Source organism: Salvelinus sp. IW2-2015, linkage group LG17 (assembly GCF_002910315.2).
Source record: "Salvelinus sp. IW2-2015 linkage group LG17, ASM291031v2, whole genome shotgun sequence".
Lineage (NCBI taxonomy): Eukaryota > Metazoa > Chordata > Actinopteri > Salmoniformes > Salmonidae > Salvelinus > Salvelinus sp. IW2-2015.
Window position 1 is genome coordinate 27,618,289 of NC_036857.1, and position 26,791 is coordinate 27,645,079.

At 44.3% G+C, this 26,791-nt stretch overlaps 2 protein-coding genes across 8 annotated transcripts in view; one reads left to right on the forward strand and one right to left on the reverse strand.

The window, feature by feature from the left end:
* The window catches only part of spryd3 (SPRY domain containing 3), a 90,993-nt gene extending 85,718 nt beyond the window's left edge, over positions 1–5,275 (forward strand). For all 7 annotated transcript variants that reach the window (XM_024006358.2, XM_024006360.2, XM_024006362.2 and 4 more), the window contains 2 exons: positions 734–870; positions 2,030–5,275. In XM_024006358.2, the coding sequence (XP_023862126.1) occupies positions 734–870; positions 2,030–2,164 (272 nt within the window). In that variant the 3' untranslated portion in view covers positions 2,165–5,275. The remainder of the gene's footprint in view (positions 1–733; positions 871–2,029) is intronic.
* Positions 5,276–6,753: 1,478 nt separating this feature from the next.
* On the reverse strand, positions 6,754–20,742 carry LOC111976754 (LIM domain and actin-binding protein 1). Its single transcript, XM_024005854.2, has 11 exons — positions 20,499–20,742; positions 18,756–18,912; positions 17,707–17,752; positions 15,546–15,932; positions 10,531–10,600; positions 9,872–9,966; positions 9,299–9,367; positions 9,154–9,205; positions 8,913–8,983; positions 8,675–8,808; positions 6,754–8,472 (listed from the first exon to the last, which is right to left on the reverse strand). The coding sequence occupies exons 2-11, from the start codon at positions 18,875–18,877 to the stop codon at positions 7,341–7,343; spliced, it is 2,178 nt and encodes a 725-aa protein (XP_023861622.1). The 5' UTR covers positions 18,878–18,912; positions 20,499–20,742; the 3' UTR covers positions 6,754–7,340.
* Between the last annotated feature and the right edge of the window lie 6,049 nt (positions 20,743–26,791).

Here is a 26,791-nt window from a genome sequence, read left to right on the forward strand (position 1 = left end):
GTTAGTGAGCTAGCTAGCTAATGTTAGCCAACTTTTGGCTAAATCTAGCGAATGGTAAATCATCAAATTTACTTCTGTTGAAATGGGACAAAACAGAGGCTACAAAACATTTCCATACACACAACAGCTGTTAGATACCGCTACCTGACAGATAGCTAGAGCTGAACTGTCTGTATTATCTAGCTAACTACCTGCTAGTAGTTCATTAACTTAAGTCCAGAGGGGATGAAACATTAGCTAACTTAACATGTCAGTTACACTTCTAGCTCAGCATTGGGAATATTAGTTTTTTCTTCTGTCAAACAGCAGTTGCCTTGCCAGCTAGATTAGTCAACTAAAGAGTAGCCAGTTTCGGCTCTACTTGCTTTTAAAACTCTGAAAAAAAGCGCAACACAGACAGCAGCTGCCTCTGTCCATCTCTCCCATAATGGTCCTACACTGCAGCGGTTCAGAAGCTTTGCCTTCACACAGCCTGTTTGCACGCTCTGCTCTGTGGTGTCCGTCAGGTCCTAAATCCAGCCGACTGAAACCAGAAACCAGCCTACRCGACAGCTCTGAGGRGTATGCATGGTCCTAAAGCACACCAGCGCCGTGTTTTTGTATCACAGTGCAATGATAAAATTGGGGGGGACAAAAAACAAATCTGAATGTGGGGGACATGTCCCTAGTGAAAGTTGTGCCCCTGATGGAAATAATGAAAGTTAAGATTTGCCCCTTTGTTTTTTGTCCTCAGATGACATAGATGAGTGGGACCCATTGGAGGTGCTGCCGAGGCAGGGCGAGGGGCGCATCCAGAACGTTCTGTACCTGAATGATGAGGAGGAAGAGGGGGACGAACTGGACCAGGAGCATGACGGCAGGAAGGTCATGGTGAGCACATGTCATTGGGCACACACACACAAACACACAACACAATACTCTAGACTCAGTCACTTGTGTCACTTACCTTCTCACATGCAAATCCTTTGACGTAAAATCATGAATTGAATCTGCGTTGTGGTTTGATCGGGTTTGTTTGTTGTTATTTTGATTGACTGTAGCTGCTGGAATGGTGAAGCAGCATTCTTTACAGAGATCATATGTCTCATATGGCTGCCAGCCTTGGCCCTTGTCTCACTGCTGCATTGTGCAACGAGGGGTCAGCAAGATTGTAGGCTGCGTCCCAGATGGCATCCTATTCCCCACATAGTGTAATTTTGACCAGGGCTCTGGTTAAAAAAAAGTAGTGCACTATGTAGGACATAGGGTGCCATCTGTGCTGCTGTTGCAACCTTAGAGAGTGAGAATAGAATTGGCCAAGCTGTAATCCAGGGATTTGTTCATATTTATTCAGTGGGACACATTACCAACAAAGCCTGCTTTGACATTACAGAACACTCTGGCACCGTACTACACACACACACACACACACACACACACACACACACACACACACACACACACACACACACACACACACACACACACACACACACACACACACACACAGCTACACACACATAGTAATTTCACAGCTACATGAGAAAGGCGATATTGACAAAATGGCAGCTCTGCCATTTTTTAAACATCATTCATCAAAGACATGAAACTCTATAGGCCTTCATATAAAGAGCTGCTTTTAGAATGATTGGGTAAATATTTGATGTGTGATTTTAGCGAGTGAGTGTCAGTAACTGTAGGGAATGTCTTCGGGCGTCCCGTTGTGGCTATGCAGGTGTTCTTCATTTATGATGTGGTGGTTTTGCCTACCTCAGTTGAAGCTCGGGATTCAATCAAAGGCACGTTTTAGCCAATCACATTGAACTTGACTTTTAAAGGCAATTTACATTGGAGCCAACGTCTGCAGCGATCTCTGCGAGTACCGTGAAATTGCCTTAAAAAGGTGCATTGCCTGTAGTCTACAATGCTCCTCTGATTGAATCCTGACCTAAGTCTTTGTGGATAAGAGCGTCTGCTAAATTACTCAAATGTGAATGTAAACAGTTGTGAATCTGTGTRTTTTTGGCGCCCCCCTGTGGCTGTGTGGCAGGTGTTTTTCACACGGAACGGGAAGCTGATGGGTCGCCGTGAGGTGGTGGTGCCCCCAGGGGGATTCTACCCCACCGTGGGGATGCTGAGCAGCGGAGAAAAGGTCAAGGTGGACCTGCACCCCCTCAGTGGATGAACCTGACCAACCTGCATCCTCTTAGTGGATAAGATGAGTCCAGAAACCGAACACTGCACCCTGTCATCGCCTGACCAGTGACCACATCAAGCCTTACTGGGGATCAGCGTAGTGAAACWAGGGCAGGGATTCATTCCATGGCATTCTATAACTGACTTTTAAAGGTATTTTATGCTTGAGCGTTTACCATTTATTTGATCTCTGCAAACGTCTGGGAAAATGCTGTTAAAAGGCATATTGTGGGCTGTATAGGGTGCTGCCCTGTAACACAACTTGAATAGAATCCCGGCCTTAGTCACAACCATCAGGTCTACTGTAGCAAAAATATATATATATACACTGGTGCAGTGAAATGTGTTGTTTTACAGGGTCAGCAATAGTAGTTTGGCAAATTAGGGTAAAGTGCCTTGCTCAAGGGAACATCGATTTTTTTCTCTCTCACATTGTTGTCTCGGGTATTCGAACCAGCGACTACTAAAACTACCATCAGGACTCACTGTGGCAAAACTACCATCAGGACTCACTGTGGCAAAACTACCATCAGGACTGACTGTGGCAACACTACCATCAGGATTCACTGTGGCTAAACTAAAGGCTTAGCCTAAGACAGAGTTGTTGGATAATTCTGTGCAATTTGTTTTATCATTTTTCATCAAGCCACATTTTTTTCCCTGTCAAAGCAAATAGTCAGTCCTGCCTGGTCCTGGGCTCTGAAACAGTGGAGCCCCTAAAATGTCTCTCATGAGGTCTACTGGCACACTTTGTTTATTTCATTTGTCATGGCCCCAAACATAGCAATGCATGTCCAACAGAGTCCAAGAGCCTGCTGGCAGTTCATGTTATAGGCACTAGTGAGTGAGTAGTGCTCTCCTGTGAGCACTGGAAGCTGCTTCCCAAATGGCACCCTATCCCTTATATAGTGCACTACTTTTGACTAGTGCCCTATTTGCCCTGGACAAAAATAATGCACTATATAGGGAATAGGGTGACATTTGGGACGCCGGTAGATTCTGTGTGTGATTGAGTGAGTAGTGCCCTCCTGTGAGTGCTCACTAACCTGCCTCCTGGAGCTGAGCTGAGCTTGCTAGGCCCCAGATCTGTTAGTGCTTTATAGCCAACTCTTATGGTCATTGTCATGCCAAACATGTATACACAGATTTGGGACCAGGCTAGAGCTGGGCTAGGTGGGAGTAAAAATGATATTCTCCATATCACATGGATGGCATCCTGGTATCAAGTAACCCTTTATCGAAGACTGGAGATTATGTAAATGTATGAATATACACRACATGGTATGTGGACAAAAGTATATGGACAGCCGTTCAAATTAGTGGATTTGACTATTTCAGCCAGAACCGTTGCTGACAGGTGTATACAATCGAGCCAGCTTCCAACTTTGTGGCAACCGTTTGGGGAAGGCCCTTTCCTGTTTCAGCATGTCAATGCCCCCGTGTACAAAGCAAGGTCCATACAGAAAMGGTTTGTCGAGATCTGTGTGGAAGAACTTGACTGGCCTGCACAGAGCCCTGACCTRAATCTCATCGAACGCCTTTGGGATGAATTGGAACGCATACTGCGAGCCAGGCCTAATCGCCCAACATCAGTACCCGACCTCACTAATGCTCTTGTGGCTGAATGGAAGCAAGTCCCCMCAGCAAWGTTCCAACATCTAGTGGAAAGCCTTCCCAGAAGAGTGGAGGCTGTTATAGCAGCAAAAGGGGGACCATCTCCATATTAATGCCAATGATTTTAGAATGAGGTGTTCGACGAGCYGGTGTCCATATACCTTTGGCCATGTAGTGTATGTATAAATTCTATATCCTTTATGTTTGACTGTATAGATTCATAATCTCCTATATATTTTCCTAGATTTCTCTCCACATGGAATTCTATAACTGAAGACGTGAGAGAGAGACTGTTGGCTTTTTGTAATGGGGGGGATGGGTGGTGAGGGTTTAGTTAAAAATCCTTAGTACTTTTTAAGTGTACTCTATCCACTCCCAATGTAATTTACAAGCGGTTACTTTTTGCCTAATTATATGTTCCGATTCATTTTTCATGAACATATCATTGCAATCAAAGCAGATGAACATATTTTGGTTGAGGATAATAGATCAACTGCACACGAGATTATCAATATGTTGACAATGTCTTCTGCAACAGTATGCTTTTGTCACAAGCACGTTAGAAATGGTTYAGTCGGGTGGTGTCTGTAGTACTCAGTAGAACCAGCAGAGTGCGATCAGCATCCTGTTCAGCCCAATCTGAGAGGAATGTTTGTTTGTGGTCCCAAATGGCACCCTATTCCCCACATGGTGCACTATTATTATTATTTTACCAGGGCCCACTGGTCAAAAGTAGTGCACTATGTAGGGAATAGGGTGCCATTTGAGACTGAGTGTCGAAATGTATACAGAGGAAGAGGCGGAGCTCTTGTCATTTGTTCTTAAGGTTTACGAAACTTGTTCCGATCTATGCCAAATGTTTAAGGTTTGGCAGCTTTTGTGATCCAAATGGATTCTGATCAATCCGCCATATTGCATTTCTATTTGTATGATTTAATTCGCCATGAGATGTTTCTGTGTGCATCCCAAATGAGGCACGTCCAGGTGACAGACAATGTCCCAAATGGCAACGTATTCCCTATATAGCGCACTACTTTCGACCAGAGCACTATAGTCCCTGGTCAAAAGTAGTGCACTATAAAGGGAATAGGGTGCCATTTGGGACATTGTCTGTCACCTGGACGTGCCTCATTCCCTTGATATTGACACAATCCCACACAGCAGCACCTCTGTAGTTATGGTTCAGGCATCATGAAGACCATAGACATGCTTATTCATAGATGACATAGCACCAGAAAGAAGGCTGTACTTGTATCTCAATTAGGGTTGCAAAATTGTAACTTTCCAATAATTCTCAGGTTTCCCAGAAATCGTGGTTGGAGGATTCTGGATTTCCTGCGTATTCCCTCCTGAATCTTCCAGACAGGATTGATGGAAAACCTGAGATTATCAACCATGATCTCAATGTAAATGTTAGCACCTTGCCTACTTCCAGGAAGGCTGTCTTACTAATTAATATACGCATTAAAAGGTAGTTATTTCCATACTACAATTGTTTGACTTTCATTGTTTGATATACAGTACCAGTCAAAAGTTGACACACCTACTCATTCCAGGGTTTTTCTTTATTTTTACTATTTTCTACATTGTAGAATAAAGACTTTGAAATAACACATGTGCAAAAATCATGTAATAACCAAAAAAGTGTTAAACAAATCAAAATATATTTTATATTTGAGATTCTTCAAAGTAGCCACMCTTTGCCTTGATGGCAGCTTTGTACACTCTTTGCATTCTCTCAACCAGCTTCATGAGGCAGTCACCTGGAATGCATTTCAATTAACAGGTGTGCCTTGATAAAAGTTAATTTGTGGAATTTCTATCCTTAATGTGTTTGAGCCAATCAGTGGTGTTGTGACAAGGTAGGGGTGGTATACAGAAGATAGCCCTATTTGGTAAAAGACCAAGTCCATATTATGGCAAGAACAGAACAAATAAGCAAAGAGAAATGACAGTTTCTTCAAGTGCAGTCGCAAAAACCATCAAGCGCTATGATGAAACTGGCTCTCATGAGGACCACCACAGGAATGGAAGACCCAGAGTTACCTCTGCTGCAGAGGATAAGTTCATTAGTTACCATCCTCAAATTGCKGCCCAAATAAATGCTTCACAGAGTTCAAGTAACAGACACATCTCAACATCAACTGTTCAGAGGAGACTGTGTGAATCAGGCCTTCATGGTCGAATTGCTGCAAAGAAACCAGTACTAAAGGACACCAATCAGAAGAAGAGACTAMCTTGGGCCAAGAAACACGAGCAATGGACATTAGACTGGTAGAAATCTGTCCTTGGTCTGATAAGTCCTTGAGACGCAGAGTAGGTCAACAGATGATCTCCGCATGTGTGGTTCCCACGTGAAGCATGGAGGAGGTGCTTTGCTGGTGACACTGATTTATTTAGAATTCAATGCACACTTAAGCAGCATGGCTACCACAGCATTCTGCAGCAATACACCATCCCATCTGGTCTGTGCTTAGTGGGACTATCATTTGTTTTTCAACAGGACAATGACCCACACACCTCCAGGCTGTGTAATGGCTATTTGACCAAAAAGGAGAGTGATGGAGTGTTGCATCAGATGACCTGGCCTCTGCTATCACCCGACCTCAACCCAATTGAGATGGTTTGGGATGAGTTGGACCGCAGAGTGAAGGAAAAGCAGCCTGCAAGTGCTCAGCATGTGGGAACTCCTTCAAGACTGTTGGAAAAGCATTCCAGGTGAAGCTGGTTGAGAGAATGCCAAGAGTGTGCAACGCTGTCCTAACGGCAAAGGGTGGCTACTTTTGAAGAATCTGAAATATAAAATATTTTTTGATTTGTTTAACACTTTTTGGGGTACTACATAATTCCATATGTGTAATTTCATAGTTTGTCTTCTGTTATTCTACAGTGTAGTAAAATCTAAATAACGAAAACCCTTGAATGAGTAGGTGTCCAAACTAGAATGAGACTAAAAGTCACAGAATATTTTGTGTGCCTCCTTTTTTTTTTATTCATACAAACAATGATAACAAGCAGAATGAATATGGTGAAAACCCATCCTGTCCTTTCAGCTGAGCTCTCCTGCTGTTCTGGTCAAACAATCCACCTTAAAAACATTCATCGGACTCTTTAAATACAGACTCATATGTCTCATTCACTGGGTTCAGTTGGTATCATCAGCATTCYTTTGTTTTTTACTGTACCATCATCCAGAGCTAAGGTAGAATAGACAGAAATAAATGATCACAATAGGTAGTTTCAGATAATGGAATATCTTAAAATTAGCGTTGAATGATACACAAACATAAGACTGATCTGTGCTCCAATAAATCTATATTATGGAAAACTAACAATGTAGATATTCTGAGGACTTGCACACTCCAATTGAGGTGATAGTTCAGAGGCACAAATGGAGCTCAGAGAGAGTATAACACCTGACATTGCACCAAACGCAGCCAGACACTGTTCCTTAGTAACAGGGAAATGAAGAGAGGGGAGGAAGTTAACAGTCAGTGTGGTGATAATGGCTGATCGTTTTCATGGCATGAGAAACGCCAGTCCAGTCTCTTTCAGTCCTCGTCTTCCTCATCTTCCTCATAGTAGCGGTTCCTCTTAATCATCTCCTCTACAGACACGGCCTCCTCGCCGTTCCAGAATCCCACATCCTGAGACGTGCGGCTGGTCTTGGACCTCGGCTCAGTCTCCAGAGATGAGGGGGGCGCGGCAATCTCTGACGAGCCAGTCTGGCAGTTTTGAGAAGGTGACCCTTCCCCCTCTTTTCCTGCTCCCTCCTCTTCTCCCTCCAGCTTTTCCTCTTCCTCTTCTTCCTCCCCGTCATTCTTTGTTCCCTGTTCATGGTTTGCTTCTAGTAATTCGTGGTGGTCTTTCAGACGTGCGACTCTCCCCTCCATCCCCTCGTCCTCAGAGCTGGTGTGGATGTCCACGTAGCTGTCGTCAGAAGGCGTGTGGTAGTCAGGTGACAGGCTGTTTGGTTGTTCCTGGTCCTCCATGCCTTGTTCCTCAGGGCTACAGGCCAGTTCAGGCTCCCTGTCCTCGAATGAGCACCTCCTCTCAAGTGGCTCAGGATTGGCTGTCTGACTGGCAGCAAGAGCGGGAGCATGGGAGGCCATGGCCAATGAGAAGGGTCGGCTACGCTCCTTGAGGGAGGCGCTCCTGCAGAGGGTGGAGCGTACGGTGGACTCTGGGCTCTGGTCGGTGAAGGCTGAGTCATCCTCTGGGGGCCACTTAGCACGGGATTGTTTCCCAGCGGAGCTCCCGTCTGAGGTGGGGCTGGCCCCAATGTTACCCCCCTCTCCGTCTCCTTCAGTGCGGGGGGGCCAGGAGATCTTCAGCCGACGTGTTTCCACTGGCTTGTCCTTCTCTGTTGAGCTCTGGGCGCGGGTCTCCAGGGAGGCCGTCACCACGTTGACCTTGGCCAGTTGAGACTCCTCTACCGCTGGGCTGAACAACAGCGTGCCAGTAGAGGCGCACTTCTTCAGCTTGTCTTTGGAAAAGGAGGTGGCCTTGGTAGTCGGCTCTGTCCTGGGTTGCTCCCCAGTCCCACTCTCTCCTTTGGTCTCCCACAGCTCCTTGTGAGGGCGCAGGCCGAAGCCCTCGTCGTAGTTGCCCTTGGCCTTGAACAGCTGGCAGAAGTGAGGCTTGCAGTAGACGTGGCTGTGCAGAGAGGCGTAGGTCCCCAGGCTGGCCAGCAGAGGGAGACAAAGACAACACATTGAGAAATATTTTTTCTAATCTTGCAGCATAAACCCTGATCCTTAACTCAAGAGGAACAACACTGTGGACCTAAAGACAATATAAATTCCACTAAGAGTGAGATTAACAGATGTTTTAACAAATAAACAATTCCTTGCTGCATGGTGTCTGTCCCATCCTATCCCCTCACCTGAGTTTGGTGTTGCAGTGGGAGCACCTGAAACAGGTGTTGTGGTAGACCTTTTGGTTGGCTACCAGACGCTCTAAAGGGTAGACTGTCTTCTGACATGACACACAACTCTCCCGTGCAGGCAAGCAGAAGCTCTGTACACACACAAAATAGAGGCATTCAAGGCACGTTAGGAGAGTGAATGGTTGGTTTGGCAATTGCTGTGAGACAAATACAGAAAAGGGACTGTTGAATTCACCCTGGAGGTCTTGGGCTGAGCTTGGTCCTTCTGAGTCGAGGATGCAGAGGAGGTGCCGGTACTGGAGCTTGCTGTGATGAGACTAAAATCAGTAATGGCACACACTGGACACCAGAGGGAGCTGTTATGAAAATACTGACCTAACGTTTACAAGCTGAAACCTATAGAGGAGACATAAATAATGACAGACAAGAATATACTGTAGATCTGGTGAAATGCAGTGGAGCACCAAATCAGTTACCATTGCTCTCTGTGGAAGATGCTTTCCTACTGTTGGGCTCTGAGTCCGGACCCTGAGAGGAGAGGGAGAGGTGGTGATTTAGGTGTATCTCACACACACACACACACACACACACACACACACACACGAGAACACAATCCCTCACCGTGTCCACACTGCCTGGGGGTACATTCTCCTTCTGTTTGCTGCAGAGGTCAGAGTCCAGCTGATCACTCTGTCAGAGAGAGAAAAACAGGGACGTGTTTTAGAGTTGGGATAAGTGGCGCAGCGGTCTAAGGCACTGCATCTCAGTGCTAGAGGCGTCACTACAGACCCTGGTTCGATTCCAGGTTGTATCACAACCAACCGTGATTGGGAGTCCCATAGGGCGGCGCACAATTGGCCCAGCGTCTTTAGAGTTAGGCCGGGGTAGGCCGTCATTGTAAATAAGAATCTGTTAACTAATTTGCCTGGTTAAATGAATAAATAAAATAAAAGTAACTCATAACTGACAGCTTCTGGCCGGGATAGGCCTGAAGTTCTCACTTTGGGGTCAAGTTCTAGCCTGATCCAAGACCACCGCTGTGCTCTCGTTTCTCGAACAGAATGTAAGCTCGCAAGACTTCAGGATCGTTATACCTTACGAGGCTAGTCAGGTTTAAGAAGTGCAACCATGGACTTCTTACATGATCTTCCATGGCAGGCAGGCAGTGAAGCAGAGTAAAGGACAGGTACTCACGCTGACTGAGGAGGATAACACCTCTGTTTTAGACACAGCAGCCTGGTACATGGCCATCCTGTCCTTCAGGGGCATGGACTCTATGCTCCCTGCATCTAGGAGACCGACAGAGAGAAGCACAGGTTACACACACACACACCTCTCATAAGCTATGGAGACGACAGTACAGGTGATCCCTTCAGCACAATGCAGACTGTCTGGGTCATGGGATGTGTCCCAAGTGGCACCCTATTCCCTATATAGTGCGCTTTTTTTTCTTTCTTTTTTACCAGAACCTATGGGCTTTGGTCAACAGCAGTGCACTATATAGGGAATAGGATGCTATTTGAGACGTGCCCATGGTGTTTGTCAGGCTGCTACGGGAACACAGGGTCACAGGGGGAATAGAAGGGAAAAGCCCTCTTCCCGTAACTATCATTCTTCCTGTAATCAGACATTCTGCTGATCATGGCACTTTAGGAAGGAGCCATCTACAGTCACTGACCCAGTACATTTACAGGAAAGAAGTAGTCTGGACAACTTACATATACTTAGTCTGTCTGTACGCCTCTCTAGCCTAGTGAAACAATACGTGCATCCTCGTGGAGAACAGTACATTTGCTTTTAACTCTGGTGTCTGAGTGAGTGAGAGAGCGAGAGCTCTGTCAGCGTAATAGTACCTCCAAGTAGCTGATCCATGTTGTCAGTGATGCCTCCGGTCCCTCCAATCCTTACAGGCTCTCTGGACACCTGGAAACACAGAACCAAGCCATGCTATCAGGACGGTATATTCCATTAGGGTAGCCTTTACATTGTAGATTGAGCAGGCTCTGAACATACGGAATAAGGCCAGCAGCACTTGCCTCGTGCTTTCCATACAGAACCATATGATGCTCACGTCGCTGAAACTAAATTTAAGGCAGGGGAGAACCTGGGCCATCCATCAGACAGCTCTGAGCCCAGTGCTCTGACAGTGAGAAGAGGAGAAGAGTGGTGAGGAGAGATGAGAAGGAAATAGGTGAGAGAGGCGGAGAGGAGGTGTGGCAGCCTGTCAGGGAGTCAGCTGCAGTATCAGCCTGGCTTGTTGTCCAGCCTCCGTCCCAGCTGTCTGCCTCGTGCTCAGCCCAGCCCTCCTCTACTCTAATCCCCTTGTGAGCTAGAACCTTAGGGAGAAAAGGCGAGATGGACACCCCAGTCTGTCTTCCTGTCCACAGTCCCACATCCCCAGTCAACACCAGCACCCGCCAGGAGACTCACCAGTCACCCTCCTGCCTGACACACGGCACGGCGCATTCTGAACACAGCTGAAGACAAGACAGAGTGGCTGCCTGCTTTTCAACCAACTTTTCAACTCTCGTTTCAGTGATCAGGCCATCGGTGAGAGAGGGATTTCGTAGAGCCAAAGGTCAGTGGTAAAAGCCGAGAGGAGAAGACATGCTGTTCTTGGCACACCTGTAATAGCAGAGACTCAAGTTAAGCCTGGCTTCACCTGGCCTCTACCCGCTCAATGCCAGAACAGCCTATGGTTGAGCCCCAAATGTTGCCGTATTGCCTATAATATAGGGCACTACTTTTGACCAGGGCAAAGAGGGCTCTGGTCAAAAGTAGTGCACTGTGTAGTGAATAGGGTGCCATTTGGAACGCGCACGGTTTCCTGCCTCCTATCCGTCTGTACCGCTTGTGTCTGTAAGCCACGGGTGTGATCGGTATCAGAGATTAGAGGAGCAGCAGGGTGCCACAAAGCCAGTTGGTGCCACACAGACAGACCGAGAGAGATGAGGAGGCAAAGGGTGGCAAAAGGACGAGACAGAGCAGTGCTGTTCCGGGGGAAAAGTCTATATAGAGTTGTGCATTCGTGGCCATCTGGATTTTAGATTTGCATTCGCAGAAGGGGGTGATACGTGCTGTTCCATCCTCCAGAGTGGATTAATCTAGGCTCTAGACTCCAGGCAGAGGAAGCCAGACCCCAGCTGGCCCAGACGGACCCCAGGCAGAGAGACCTCTCTCTAACGCAGCCGGAGGCCCCTTCCCAAGCGTGGCCACTCTTCAGCCTGATCCCTCTCCTCTCAACCCCTCTCCAGACGGTGGTCACGGGTGGTGCCTCAACAAATATGAGGGAGCAGGCGGAGGATGTAAACAAACAAACAGCCAGAAGGCAGCTGAGCTTAGAGAGGGAGGAACTGATCAGCGGCCCAGACAAAGAGCTCTGACACTAATCCCACTGACAATTAAAACCCCCGGAGACAGACTGAGGCTCCTCCCTAAAGCCTACCGCCTGCCGGCTGGCTGCCTGGGACCCAGAACAATAACAAGAAAAAAGGCCAATTCAAATCAAAGTGAGTTGTAGGCTAGGCTACATATAGCACAAAACCACCATTGACAAAAACAAAGTCCTTGAAAAGCCCTATTCACTGACAGACCAGTACTTTCATCAACCATAGTGTAATCAGTGTATATGCTAGCCCTCCCATCAAAAGATTCAATTCACAGCATAATGCGCTATAACCTAATACAAACATACTAATCCAACAACAAGCAATGAAAGCAGACCCCAGATAGTCTCCGCTTTATGTTTCAGAGCCGCAATAATAAAAGTGAGCTCAAGGAGGTCCGAGGTCGAGGGATTTGAGACCAAACAAAGAAGAAAAAAATTACATATTTACCTCTCGCAAAGCAACGCTAGGAGCTACAGAGAGAAGCAGACCGAAGCACGASTGGAGGAGAGAAGACTGTTACGCTGGAGCACTCATACCTGTCCTGGAGGAGTTTGGAACATCAACCGCAGCTAACTCAATTGTGTTCATTAGACTGTGGCTCCACTGGACTGGGCTGCCTGACAGAGCAGAGCAGGGACCACGACTGGACTGGTGCCTCCTTCCTTTCTGCCTCGTCACAGTCACACAGAGAGAGAGAGGAGCAGAGGGGAGGGGAGGCCTTCAAGGGGGCATATGGAGGGGAGTGGAGGGCTAAAGAGGTTGGGTGTGACAGGGGGGATGAAGTTGGGTCAATTAAGTGCCTCTCCCTCATGACCGTCTCCTCCAGGGAGAGGAGGGGGAGAAGGATAAGGCCTTTTCTTTGATAAACCAGAGACCAGGGGAGGAAGAGTTATCTGAGGAGGCTCAGTTGCTCATCTCTACTGCAGTCACGTGCAATGCCTGCCCCATGACATCACCGCCCCATGACATCACCACCCCTGGAAGAGAAGCGAGGAGAGGGGCTAGGCCTACAGGCCAAGGAGCAGGGAGCCAGTCAGGGCTGGACGTGGAGGTGTGGGTTGAGGCCAGGGTGTGGGGGGGTGTGGGGAGAGCCCAGGTCACTTCCTGGCTTTCAGCCGGGAGAGAGAAAGCTGCTAATGTGCTTAAGGAAGGAAGGAAGGAAGGTTCAACCAGCTGGGGTGTGGCGAGGCAACTCATTAAGCCGCTACAAAACAATCCTCTGATCTGGTGTCCAGGCGGGTGCCCATGTTCAAAAACCGACTAGTAAACTAGCTTTAGTTAAAAAAAAAAAAATGAAGGTCTGAATCTTGATCAACAATCAACCAAAAACTCTACCTCGTAAGGAAGTCCCATTGAAAGTCTGGCCTTTCATTTCCAACACCTAATATTTCATACAAGCCAGGGAAAATAAACAAAATATAGACTATTAGCCGAGAGTAAAAAGGTTTAAAAAGGATCCTTTGCTTCTAAACGATCTTATCCACTTTTCTATTATCAAAATGGCTGTTAACCTCCAAAGTGAGTGTGAGGAGGACAGTGTTTGTTTCGAAGCCCCCCCATCCTACCCTCCTATCTGCCTGAGGGCATGTTTATATCTAGCCCATCTGTAGGAATGTACTGTGAGATGAGAACACTCAGAGCGATGCATGTGACTGGCAGCATGACTAACCCCAGGAGGGCTCTGACCCCTGGAGAACACACAGCACAACATTCTTTACTTCTGGAACAGGAACATTGACGACACACAGACCTGTTGTCTCAACCACAATGCTACATCTTCAGAAAAAATCWTTCAAAACTCTACAATTCATAGGGCTGCTTCACAGGGCCTTTCCTTAGTAAACACATCTAAGTCACTGTCACTGCTGGGTGATTTGACAAATCCTAGTCAATCGAATCAATAATATAATACTTTTAGCAAAGGTGTTTATCTTTGGTTTGCAATCTGTAGAGACTATGAGAATAGAAATGTTCTGAACTTTTGTGAAACATCACAGCACAGTTGAAAATTATATGGCAAATAGAAATCAAAACTGGATGGTGTTCAGAGATAGACAAAAAAAACAAGATAACTATTGTAAAATACATTGTTTATTCAACTAGGCATGTCCGTAAAATCTATATAGTACGTATAAGCTGAAAGTAGAAGCCTATGTGGTGTTTTCCATTAGTTTACTCCAATTAGGGGAGGGGTGGAAATATAATTTACATAAGTATTCAGACCCTTTACTCAGTACTTTGTTGAAGCACCTTTGGCAGCGATTACCGCCTCAAGTCTTCTTGGGTATGACGCTACAAGCTTGACACACCTGTATTTGGGGAGTTTCTTCCATTCTTCTCTGCTGATCCTCTCAAGCTCTGTCAGGTTGGATGGGGAGCGTTGCTGCACAGCTATTTTCAGGTCTCTCCAGAGATGTTTATCGAGTTCAAGTCCGGGCTCTGGCTGGGCGGCTCAAGGACATTCAGAGACTTGTCCCGAAGCCACACCTGCGTTGTCGTGGCTGTGTTCTTAGGGTCGTTATCCTGTTGGAAGGTGAACCTTCGCCCCCAGTCTGAGGTCCTGAGCACTCTGGAGCAGGTTTTTTTATCAAGGATCTCTCTGTACTTTGCTCCATTCATCTTTCCCTCAATCCTGACTAGTCTCCCAGTCCCTGCTGCTGAAAAAACATCTCCACAGCATGATGCTGCCACCACCATGCTTCAACGTAGGGATGGTGCCAGGTTTCCTCAAGATGTGACGCTTAGCACTCAGGCCAAAGAGTTCGATGCTGCAGAAATGTGTTGGTACCCTTCCCCAGATCTTGTAGAAACATCAGGAGGATCATTGGAAACAGGATGCACCTGAGCTCAATATCGAGTCTCGTTGCAAAGGGTTTGAATACTTATGTAAATAAGGTTTTTCAGTTTTATATAAAAACATGCATCCATTTCTAAAAACCTGTTTTCACTTTGTTATTATGGGGTATTGTGTGTAGATTGAGATTTGTATTTTATTTAATCCATTTTAGAATAAGGCTGTAACGTAGCAACATGTYGAAAAAGTCAAGGGGTCTGAATACTTTCCGAATGCACTGTATGTATGTTAGTATGTATGCATGTACACTACCGTTCAAAAGTTTGGGGTCACTTAGAAATGTCCTTGTTTTTGAAAGAAAGGCACATTTGTAAGTCACTGCCACAGAGTAGAAGGCCTCACAACACCTGATCAACATGACCACACTGGACTTCTAATACTTAAACAATATACAAGTGTTTCTCCAAAATACATGTGGAAACCACAGATTTGAAGAAACAAACGACTTTGATAAAAAGAAAAGATTAAACAAACAATGCATTTTGCAGTAGTTCGTCAGCTTTGCTCCTGTTTAGCCATTCTAATTTCTTATCATTTATGTGGTGGAAAATGGCAGAAAAATTACATATATCCTATTAAAATATTTAGGGGCATGTAGCTTGTAGATCAGTAAGTTTGGACTTACTTTGTTCTGAAGGTTCTCTCCTTTCTCGAACATCATCTTGAGGTTGTTGAGGGGTATGTCAGGCTTCTCACTGGGGACGCAAGGCACTTCTGCTGCTGCTCCTCCCTCCTGCCCCTCTCGGTCTCTCTGCTGCCGTCTCCTCTCCATACCTGGTCCTGCCTGGTCCTCTGCGGCTGTGGGACTGGTGTTGGGGTCTGGTGAGAGAGGTGGCTGGGCCTGAGTTGCCTGGGTCTGGATCTGGTGCTTGGCGTTAGGATCTGAGGGGAGTAAGCGGCGAGTGTGGGGTAGCGGGGCATAAGGTGTGGCTGACTGGACAGGCTGCTCCCAAAGCTTCTTCAACACACTCAGGTTGCAACTGCGGAAAATCTGTGGCGACGGCTCCGCAGCCTGGAGGAGGGGGTAAAGACAGACAGTCTCAGTCTGACTAACGGATCATAATCACTGACACATTCCAGAAGTATCCCAACTGGCTGAATCCATAACTTAGATACTTAAGAGACCAGTTTTTTTTGTTTTGTGTCGTGTAAAATAGAAAAGTTGAGGAATGATATGCGGTAGTAATTACAGGATGAGGGGGGGGGGGAATACAGATCAGATACCAGTGTTACACCCACGTCAATTGTTTCAGGAGACGAGTTGGTCTCGGATTTCTTCTATAGCTACTAATACAGCTACCGTTAGCATTCAACCTGAGTAGCATCTTTCTCCCAGACCTCTCCCTGGTTAACCCAACCTGGCTATGACGACACAGTTTCTCATGCTCATCAAATGACTAGGACCATATGACGAGAACACTCTAAGGGGTTTTTAACACGAGCTTCAATGCTTACTTTCAAGTAAACAACGGATGCATTGTCCTCTGTTTAGACAACCATAACAGTAGGATAAGTGGAGCTAAAAGTTTCATCGGCCATTTAAATGAATGCGAAATAAGGACCTTAAAAATGCATAGTTTTCCCTTCACTACCGTCTGTCTCCTTTTGTCAAAGAAAAATAGTAAAAACCTTGGAAAGCCCGGTAACCTGGAGATCCAGTTGGCTCTGTGTCTGTTGGGTGGAAATGATAAAAACTCTCCCAGATGTGAGCTTCAAGAAAAGATCTGCATGAAGGAGCTAGCTAGCCCACCCCTCCACGCCAGGAGAGTGTGAGAGAAACACAGAGAGGGAAGTAGGGAGAGAAATAGAGAAACAGAATGGAAGAGAAAGGGGGGGGAACATAGAAAGAGATGAAGAGAAAGGAAAGAAAGAGGATGAGTAAGAGAGAGAGAGAGGGAAAAAAACAGAAACAGAAAAGGTCAATTGAAAGAAGGGGAAAATCCCAAAAACGAGAAAGCGGGAAATGGTCATTTTTGGAGAAATTAACTGTTTGAGGACAGAGACCAGCAGCATGTCCCCCTCCACAAACTGTGAAGACTAACAGATTTTCTTATGTTAAGTTCTTCTGCTAACAGTGACAATGTACATAATTGTAGCAACAACAACAAAAAATCCCACTAAATGCCTTGAAAGTACCTTGAAATGACTCAATTCTACCTAGGCCAACGCCCAGAACATGCACCCTATAAATCAGAGATTGAATTGGGCTCGAACCTGTTCTAATGCTTTAATACCTGGTACCTCTTATAGAATATAGGCTTCAAAATATTAACAGTACAGTCCTGCATCCAAACAATACTTCAAGCCTTGCTCACAATACAATACAACAGCTGACAGTCGACTTATTCCAGACTCAGACACATACTACCTGGGATTGAAAAAGCTTAATGAAAATAACTAAATTCCCTGCTGTCTGTTTATATCCCCTCAGGTGACATTCCCGGGCCCCACCAACAGACCTCTAGGAAGAGTGTCTGTATTTCCCAGGTAGGATCTGGCATTACATTGTAGTCCTTCATGCCTGTGAAGTGTGTGACCACCCAGTGTTAATTGAACAGGTCTGTAACAGAAGCGTAGAAGTGATGCGAGGTACTGGGAGCGACAGAGGTTATCTACCTCCAGATTAAAAGTCTCTGAAGAAGGATTAAAGCTTTACTAGTGTATCCTCCAAGTGCAATATGTGGACAGGCATGACTGCGTGTTTAGGCCTGAGAGAGAAATAGGTTCATCCCAATATCTCTAGCTTTGTTAGATATTAGTCCCTTCAACCTTGCCTGGGTACTTACGGCTTTCTTCCTCTCCAAGTTGGCTTCCTCTGCAGCCAGTTGGTACCTTGGAAGAGGATGGAGGGGGTTGTGAGGATAGGGTTACATAACAGATCAATTGGATCTCAGACATTTTTGGCTGTATCATGGCTTAGCCAGTGCTGTTTCCACATTTGGCTAGACAAACTGGTAAAACTCTAGCCTGGTCCCAGATCTGTTTGTGCTTTTGCCTACTCCATGACAATGAGTTGGCATGATAGCACAAGCAGACTGGCACAATTAAATCCAGTTTCAAAATATTGCTGGTGTAATTGTCTTATCTTGTACCGATCCAGCAGACACGGAGAGGACAGAGAGTGGGAGGGAATGTGTGATCTAATGCTATGGTTTCAAGCAGCAGAACGGACTGGGATGGAAAAAGCTATCAGTGGTCAGTAGGAGAGGGAGAGATAAACGTAACACTGAAGTGAGTATTTGCGTTTCTACCTTGGAACAAGTATGAGGGTATGTACAATAGGAAGAGAGTGAGAGCAATAGATACAACTGGGTGACTTTACATGTGAAGAGTCATCAGAGAGCAAGAAGAGAAAGTGAGTAACAGTTAAGGTGAATGYGAGCGATACTACCACAGACTGAAAGGGTAACCCAGACACGTGACTGGGGCTATAAAGCTCCCGGGTAGTGGGAAAGAATGGAACTAGGTGAACCTGGGCCGACATTCTGCTKATTTTTTTTGTTTTCTGTTCCCAAAACTAGAATCTGTTACGAACACAGTGCCCTAAGTTTTATAGACTTGACGCTTTGCCAAAGTTTTTGGGGGTTAAATTGCGTTGTTTAGAAGGAGTGCAAGGTTCAATTGAGTTTGTGCACATTTCACAAAGGAGGCGTTCCATAACAGAAATATGCAAATACATACTACAACGCGCGGATAGGATCTCGCTCGCGCATGGCTTGGTCCAACTCCTTGTTTATTCTGCCCACTATCCTTAAATTGCTCCCACTGTAAACYACACATATGAACTATCTTGAGTTATTTATAAATATATTTGATACTACTGTACGCCACTTACTTCGAGAAGCGCTCAGCGATGGCATTGTTCTTTCCTCTGGTGCCGACTATGGACAATTCCGTAGCTGTGACTCTGAGGGACTGGGAGGCCCACTGTCTGCGACTGAACGGAGTGACGGCCATCTCGGTTGTTCTCAGGGAAAAACTGCTCTAGCTGGCTGGATAGGAAGAGAAAATATAGGATATTACATTTACCTCACAATTAAAGGAACAAAAATAAGATTCTACCCTAGACAATCATACTCCTCGTATCTCAGCATGTGTGAGGAGACTATGTGTGTAAGCCATAGGTCTATGGTATGAGTAGTCTGCAGTAGGCGACAGTAGGCCACTATTGTGTAAGATGACTCATGGTTCCTGTGGATGAATAAATCAGCAAGGAGTAAGGCACTAGCCAGCACACAGCAGTTACTCATCCAACTCCGGCCTCTCATTGAGACACTGAACTCATGAACTTCAAGACCCCAAGCTACTACTCACAGCATACACAGGCCTTGCCTGGTCATCTTTCTCAGTGTCATACAGAGACAGTGAAGTGTCCACTTGTTTCCTGGGACGCCACACAGACTTTCTGTCTGGAAGCCAGGGCAAGCAGATACATGCATTCACTCTGTCTTACTGTTATACAGTATGCACTTTCATTTCAACTGTCATTTCAGAATTACACATGGTTCACAGTACAAAAACAATTAGCCAATGTGGAGGATGTTGAGGATTCTAGTTAGGAAATAGCCTCTAGGGTTCTGTACAGTTRAATGAGCTAACATATACTGTACTGTCAAACTAGCCTGTTGGTTTAAATTTCCTTTTTAAACAGATATGGTAAGACAGGACAGGTAGACCTAGACTTTTCCTTGGTAATGAGAAATATGAGACACCTTGCACACATCCACCACCAGCAGATAAACCACCATTATTATGAATAACATTAATAATAGTGAAGTCCCCATTTAGCAGGTTGGCATTAATCCAAATATTCTGCTCTGGAATATAGGCAAGCCTTAAAGGCCCAGTGCAGTCAAAAACGTGGTTTCCTGTGTTTTATATACAGTATATTTCCAAACTATGAAATTTGAATAATACTGTGAAAATTATAATAATGCCCTTTTAGTGTAAGAGCTGTTTGAAAAGAGACCCCGAAATTTCAGCCTGTTTTGGTGGGCCGGAGTTTTGGCCTGCCTGGTGACATCACCAGGCAGTAAATTAGTTAATAGACCAATAAGAAAGAGAGTTTCAAACCTCTCTGCCAATAACAGCTAGTTATCAGTTTTCCCCTCCCACTCAAACTACTTCCAGACAGTCCTAGAAAAATGATTTACTAATAAGTTATGTGTCTTTTAGACCATTTTAATTGAAAATAATCACAGTAAGGTACTTAATTATTACCCATAAATTATTTGATATTTCGATCAAAATGGCTGCATTGGACCTTTAACACTTCTCTATTTCTTTGTCCACTGATCAAACACCACATATATCAAATCAAAATATCACCTCAGACAACACATTTTGGAAATTGCCAGCAGCATATGACTGACTACAATCAAATATTTAACTAATAGGAAATGACTTGAGCACAGAGAGCAAAAGATTAGAAAGATTGCAGCCAAATTAGGCATCCAACTTAACTTTCAAATCAGTATTTCCAGAAAGATGTCTAAGTACTAGGATAAGCCTTTCTACACAAAATATTTTTAAAAATCATCACCTCTACCCCCATAGAAAGCTCAGGCACGTTACATACCTTCAAGTATTTCTTATCACTCCTCTCTTATTTCTTGATGCTTGTTTCAACCTCCCTCTTTTCCTTGTCCTCAGTAACACCTTGCTGTCTGGCACTGCTGTGTGCTGTGCTCATGGAAGTATGTGTGCTTGGGAAAATGGGAGTGGGCAAATCAACACCATGAGACTCTTTCCAACCAATAACATAGCAGCATTTACTTCCACCTGGCAGGTACAGTACAAGCTGCCCTTCCCATCCAAACCACTGTGTTCCCCAGAGTGAATCTGAAAGCAAAAAAGGTGGGTACATACAGTATAGACTACACCTCCTTACAGTATGACATACGAGGAAGCATCCCACTCAATTCCTGGAAGTGAAGCAAACTCCACCTCCTTTCTCATGAGGTCAAAGGCTGAGAGGATGTGACTCATTCACAATCCAGACAAACTCAACTGACGGTGTGTGTGTGTGTGTGTGTGTGNTGTGTGTGTGTGTGTGTGTGTGTGTGTGTGTGTGTGTGTGTGTGTGTGTGTGTGTGTGTGTGTGTGTGACTTATCAAAAGATGAGACTTCTTATCACTATATCAAACCCATGTTATCATCCCTCTTCAACTCCTTAACAGGTCTGTATGTTTATCTGTCTTTCGGCCATTCTGTCTATCAGTAAACCCATACCAAAACAACCCTCTATACCTTGTTGTACCTAGTCTAAGATGTTTAAGTCACTGTTATTGTGCCCTCTAATTTACCGTGTGGTTAAACAGGACTGCTAAGCTTCAGATGGTGTGGCACCAGGGTCTAGTCTACATCAGTGACACATCACTACAGTCTAATCCAAACCACATGATTTCCCTGTGTGTGTAGGGAAGGGCTCTGTGTCTGTAGAATTGAGCGTAACCTGACACATAACTATGTCTATGGCAGACATTATTTTGAGAATACAAAGTTGTGTAATAGCTAAAAACCCAGTGTGGATCAGATTCAGGATTAATCACTCTGTCTTTACTTTGGGTGGTCTGTATGTCTTTGGAGCAAAGTTAATAAAATGTTGTGATTTTCTATTTGTTTTTATTTCTATTAGTTTTTACATTTTGATTTGAAATTCAGTTTAGTTTCATTTATTTTTCAGACTTGATTTACTCGTTTTTATTCAGTTTCAGTTTGATAAAAACATTTCTATTGAGTTTTTATATGCTTTAGTTTTACTCTTAGTGTTAGGGAATAAAAGTAGGGTTATGCATGGGAGGCTAGGAGCCATTTATGTGGTGTAGGCCTATAGCAGGGGTACTCCAGTACTATTTGAGATGGTCTGTCACACAAATGTCCAAGGGGGCAAATGTCTGGATGGATGTTGGCATTTATCGGCGTAGTAACAAACCCCCTCCTCGCGACCCATGTGACACCAAACTGTTCACACACTTCTTGTTGGCACAGAGAAAAATGTGCAGTTTTAAATCTCCTTTTCTGCAATTCTACGTTATTCCATGAGAGAGCAGAAAATGTAGCAGTTTTAAATCTCATTTCCTGCAATTCTACTATTTGTAGATCAGAGATTCTACACCTCACTTTGCTCAAGATGATCCTCTCCAACAGACTCAATCCCTGATCATCTGAGGTTATAAAAATGGGGCAATTGTGACAGTTAAAGGGGAGAGACTATGAATTCAACCAGAAAAGCATCTCTTGAACAAAAGAGCATGTCATTACCCCACTGGGACACTCTTTGCAGACAACAATATATTCTGAAAAACCTGCACTTTAGCATCAGATTATAAACGGAAAGGCTTGATAGACAGTCATCGGAAGAAAAAAAACGAAAACATTATGCTGTCTCAGAAGAATGCTTCTACCTTAGAAGGTTGTGGAGGATATAACGAAACAGTCTCATCCTTGCATAACAAGACAATATCAATCAACAAAAATATTTCACAACGCATTCGTTTTCTGTTCTTAACATATGGGTATTATTCATTTATTAAACCTTTATTTCATTAGGCAAGACAGTTAAGAACAAATTTTTATTTACAACGACAGCCTACCAAAATGCAAAAGGCCTTCTGCGGGGACAAGGGCTGGGATAAAAAAAAGATTTAAAAAAGATAGGATAAAACACACATCACGACAAGAGAGACCTAAGACAACAACATAGAATGGGAGCAACACATGACAACACAGCAGGGTAGCAACACAACATGACAAAACATGGTAGCAACACAACATGCAAGAGCACAAAATGGTAGCAGCACAAAACGTGTTACAAACATTATTGATAAGCCTTTTAATATAAGAAAATGTAGAGAGGGAAATGTAGACTATTCTCAGAAGATAAATTGCTAGCCTATTTTCATTCGCTATAGAAATAACCACCCAGTAATTTCTCCCACTCTGTTAGACTACATTATTTGGAGAGATATGCTTCTCTGCCTCCACAAAGCTCGCATAAAAGCGCAGGTACTCAGAATGATATTCTGCTACTGTTGAATAGTTCACTGCCTGTAAATACACTGTATCAGCCAGAACAACTTGAACGTCTTCACCCAGCTCTCCTACAAAATATATAGAACATATTGGTATTTTGTGTCAGTGGATTCGTCTGTTATTATGGAGATGCCTTCTGTTTTTTTGACCAGACTGCGCCRCTGTTCTTCACATGTGTAGTAATGAATGCACTTCATTTACGCTTTTACACGGATAGCGAATGAAAATGGTAACTTTGTACGGAAAGAGGCTACATTTTCTTAGATAAAATGGTTATCATTCCCATATAATGTTGATAACAGACAATACGTTAACATGTTTGTTGATAATGTCCTTAAGATAAGCATTTCATTTGAAGTCAATCCACATGGTTCAACATTTATTTTGAACTAATTGGATAATTAGGTTAGATGATCATGGTATGAACACGATTAATTGTGGCAATTAATTCACACGTGATGTGAGAAGACGCTATATTGGTCTCGAGGTCACATGATTAAAATACAAAAAAATCTAACGCCTGGCCCTACCCATTCATTACATCCGAAAAAAGCTTAAACCCCATTGTGTGCGTTTTTTCCCCCCCCATTTGATTTTTTCCCAAAGTTTAGAAAAAAGAAAAAAAAACTATTGATGGTCATTTTTTTTATTTAGTTTTGCAGTCAAAGATAGTGCTTTCAGAATGTATTCATATACCCTTATTCCACATTTAGTTGTGTTACAGCCTAAATTCAAAGTTTATTAAATATATGTTTTTTTCACACATCTACATACAATACCACATAATGACAAAGTGCAAACATGTTAAGACATTTTTGCAAATGTATTGAAAATGAAATACAGAAATATCTCACTTACCCCTTACACCCCTGAGTCAATACTTTGTAGAAGCACCTTTGGCAGCGATTACAGCTTTGAGTTGTCTTGGGTATGTCTATATCAGCTTTGCACATCTGGATTTGGGTATTTTCTCCAATTCGTCCTTGAAGATTTTCTCAAATTCTGCTAAGCTAGATGGGGAGCAGCGGTGAACAGCAATCTTCAAGTCCTTCCACAGATTTTTTTATGAGATTTAAGTCTGTGCTTTGGCTGGGCCACTCAAGGACTTTGACATTCTTGTTCTGAAGTCACTCCAGTGTTGCTTTGGCCGTATGCTTGGGGTCATTGTCTTGTTGGAATGTAAATCTTCACCCAGTCTAAGGTCGTTCGCACTCTGAAGCAGGTTCTCATCAAGGATCTGCCTGTACTTGGCACCATTCATTTTTCCCTCTATCCATTCTGCCAGTCACATTCTGCTAAAGGTCCCCAAAGCACACACATCCCTGGGTCGCTCCTATTTTCAGTTCGCTGCAGCTAGCGACTGGAACTAGCTGCAAAAAACATTCAAACTGGACAGTTTTATCTCCATCTCTTCATTCAAAGACTCAATCATGGACACTCTTACTGACAGTTGTGGCTGCTTTACGTGATGTATTGTTGTCTCTACCTTCTTGCCTTTGTGCTGTTGTCTGTGCCCAATAATGTTTGTAGCATGTTTTGTACTGCTACCATGTTGTGGTGCTGCCATGTTGTGTTGCTACCATGCTATGTTGTTGTCTTTAGGTCTCTCTTTTTATGTAGTGTTGTGGTGTCTCTTGTCGTGATGTGTGTTTTGTCCTATATTTTTATTTTTAATCCCAGCCCCCGTCTCCGCAGGAGGCCTTTTGGTAGACCATCATTGTAAATAAGAATTTGTTCTTAACTGACTTGCCTAGTTAAATAAAGGTTTTCCCAGACCATGCTGCTGAACAGCTGCTGCCACCATCATGCTTCATGGTAGGGATGATGTTAGATGGGTGATGAGCTGTGCCTGGTTTTCTCCAGACATAGAGCTTTGCATTCAGGCCAAATAGTTACATTTTTGCTTCATCAGACCACAGAATATTTTGGCCACTCTCCCATAAAGCCCAGATTAGTGAAGTGCTGTAGAGACTGTCGTCCTTCTGGCAGGTTCTCCCATCTCGGCCAAGGAACTCTGTAGTTCTGTCAGAGTGGTCAGTGGGTTCTTGATCATCTCCCTAACCAAGGTCTTTCTTGCCCGATTGCTCAGTTTGGTTGGACGACCAGTTCTAGGCAGTTTGGGTAGTTCCATTTTTTTCCATTTCCAAATGATGGAGACCATTGTACTCTTGGAAACTTTCATCACTCTAGAAATAGTTTTATACCCTTCCCAGATATATGCCTATCATGGAGATCTACGGACAGTTCCTTGGACTTGATTGTATAGTTTCTGCTCTGACATGCACTGTCAACTGTGGGACTTTATATAGACAGGTGTGTTTCTTTCTAAATTATGTCCAAACAATTTAATTGGCCAAAGGAGAACTCTAACCAAGTTGTAGCGACATCTCAAGGATGATCAAAGGAAATTGGATGCACCTGAGCTAAGTTGGAGTGTAATAGCATTGTGGTGTGCCTACTTACACTGTGTGGGATCTTATCCCAGAGGCCGACCCAAAACAACGCGGTCGCCGCAGGAGAGGTAGACGGTACTACCTACTGGTCAGACTGAGAAGGTGAGCACACCATACACCGCTTCCGAGCATATTACTCGCCAATGTCCAATCTCTAGACAACAAGGTGGATGAAAATAGGTGCACGAGTTGCCTTCCAGAGAGACATCAGAGATTGTAACATTCTCTGTTACACGCAAACATGGCTCACTTGGGATATGTTGTCAGAGTCGGTACAGCCACCCGGTTTCTTCACGCATCGCGCCGACAGAAACAAACAACTCTCTGGTAAGAAGAAGAGTGGGGGTGTATGCCTTATMATTAACGACTCATGGTGTGATCATAACAACATACAGGAACTTCAGTCCTTTTGATCACCTGACCTAGAATTCCTTACAATCAAATGCCTACCGCATTATCTACTAAAATAATGATCTTTGATTATAGTCACAGCCGTGTATATCCCCCCCAAGCAGTCACCTCGACGGCCCTGAAATAACTTCACTGGACTCCATGTAAACTGGAAACCATACATCCTGAGGCTGTATTTATTGTAGCTGGGGATTTTAACAAAGCTAATCTGAGAACAAGGCTTCCTAAATTCTATCAGCATATRGAATGCGTGACACGGGCTGGTAGCATTCTCAACCATTGCTACTCTAACTTCCGCGATGCATACAAAGTACCTCCCCTGCCCTCCCTTCGGCAAATCTCACCATGACTCAATTTTGTTGCTCCCAGCCTATTACAAGCATTTCGCTACACTCGCATTAACATCTGCTAACCATGTGTATGTGACCAATAAAAATGTGCTTTGATTTGACCTCAACCCCATCGAACACCTTTGGGATGAATTGGAACGCCAACTGCGAGCCAGGCCTAATCGCCAAACATCAGTGCCCGACCTCACTAATGCTCTTGTGGCTTAATGGAAGCAAGTCCCCACAGCAATGTTCCAACATCTAGCGGAAAGCCTTCCCAGAAGAGAAGAGGGTGTTATAACAGCAAAGGAGGGACCAGCTCTATGAAATGTTCGATGAGCATGTGTCCACATACCCTACATGACCAAAAGTATGCTCTACTGGAACTGCCAGTCAATTCTCATCAACAACAACTCAGACTGGTGACCAACTGGGTGACAGCCAAGGCCATGAACGATCATCATCCTCCATAGCCAAACAGTAAACAACAACAGTAATAGAACTCATCACTGAATTTGCTCAAATACATGTTCAAGTTGCTCTTCAAAATATGACTTCTCTACTCTTTTGCAATTGGATGCAATTTTGTTAACTTACAAAAAGTATACAGGAGTAACCTAATAATTTACGAGTTAGTTAGCTGG

Bases quoted from the DNA above. Each gene is read 5' to 3' on its own strand.
- LOC111976754 (XM_024005854.2), bottom strand. From the start codon at position 18,877: ATGGCCGTCACTCCGTTCAGTCGCAGACAGTGGGCCTCCCAGTCCCTC. The intron at 17,753-18,755 runs GTAAGTGGCGTA...TCCTCTTCCAAG, and splicing joins ATCGCTGAGCGCTTCTCGAA to GTACCAACTGGCTGCAGAGG. The intron at 10,601-15,545 runs GTAAGTCCAAAC...CTGTGTTTCCAG, and splicing joins GAGAGAACCTTCAGAACAAA to GTGTCCAGAGAGCCTGTAAG.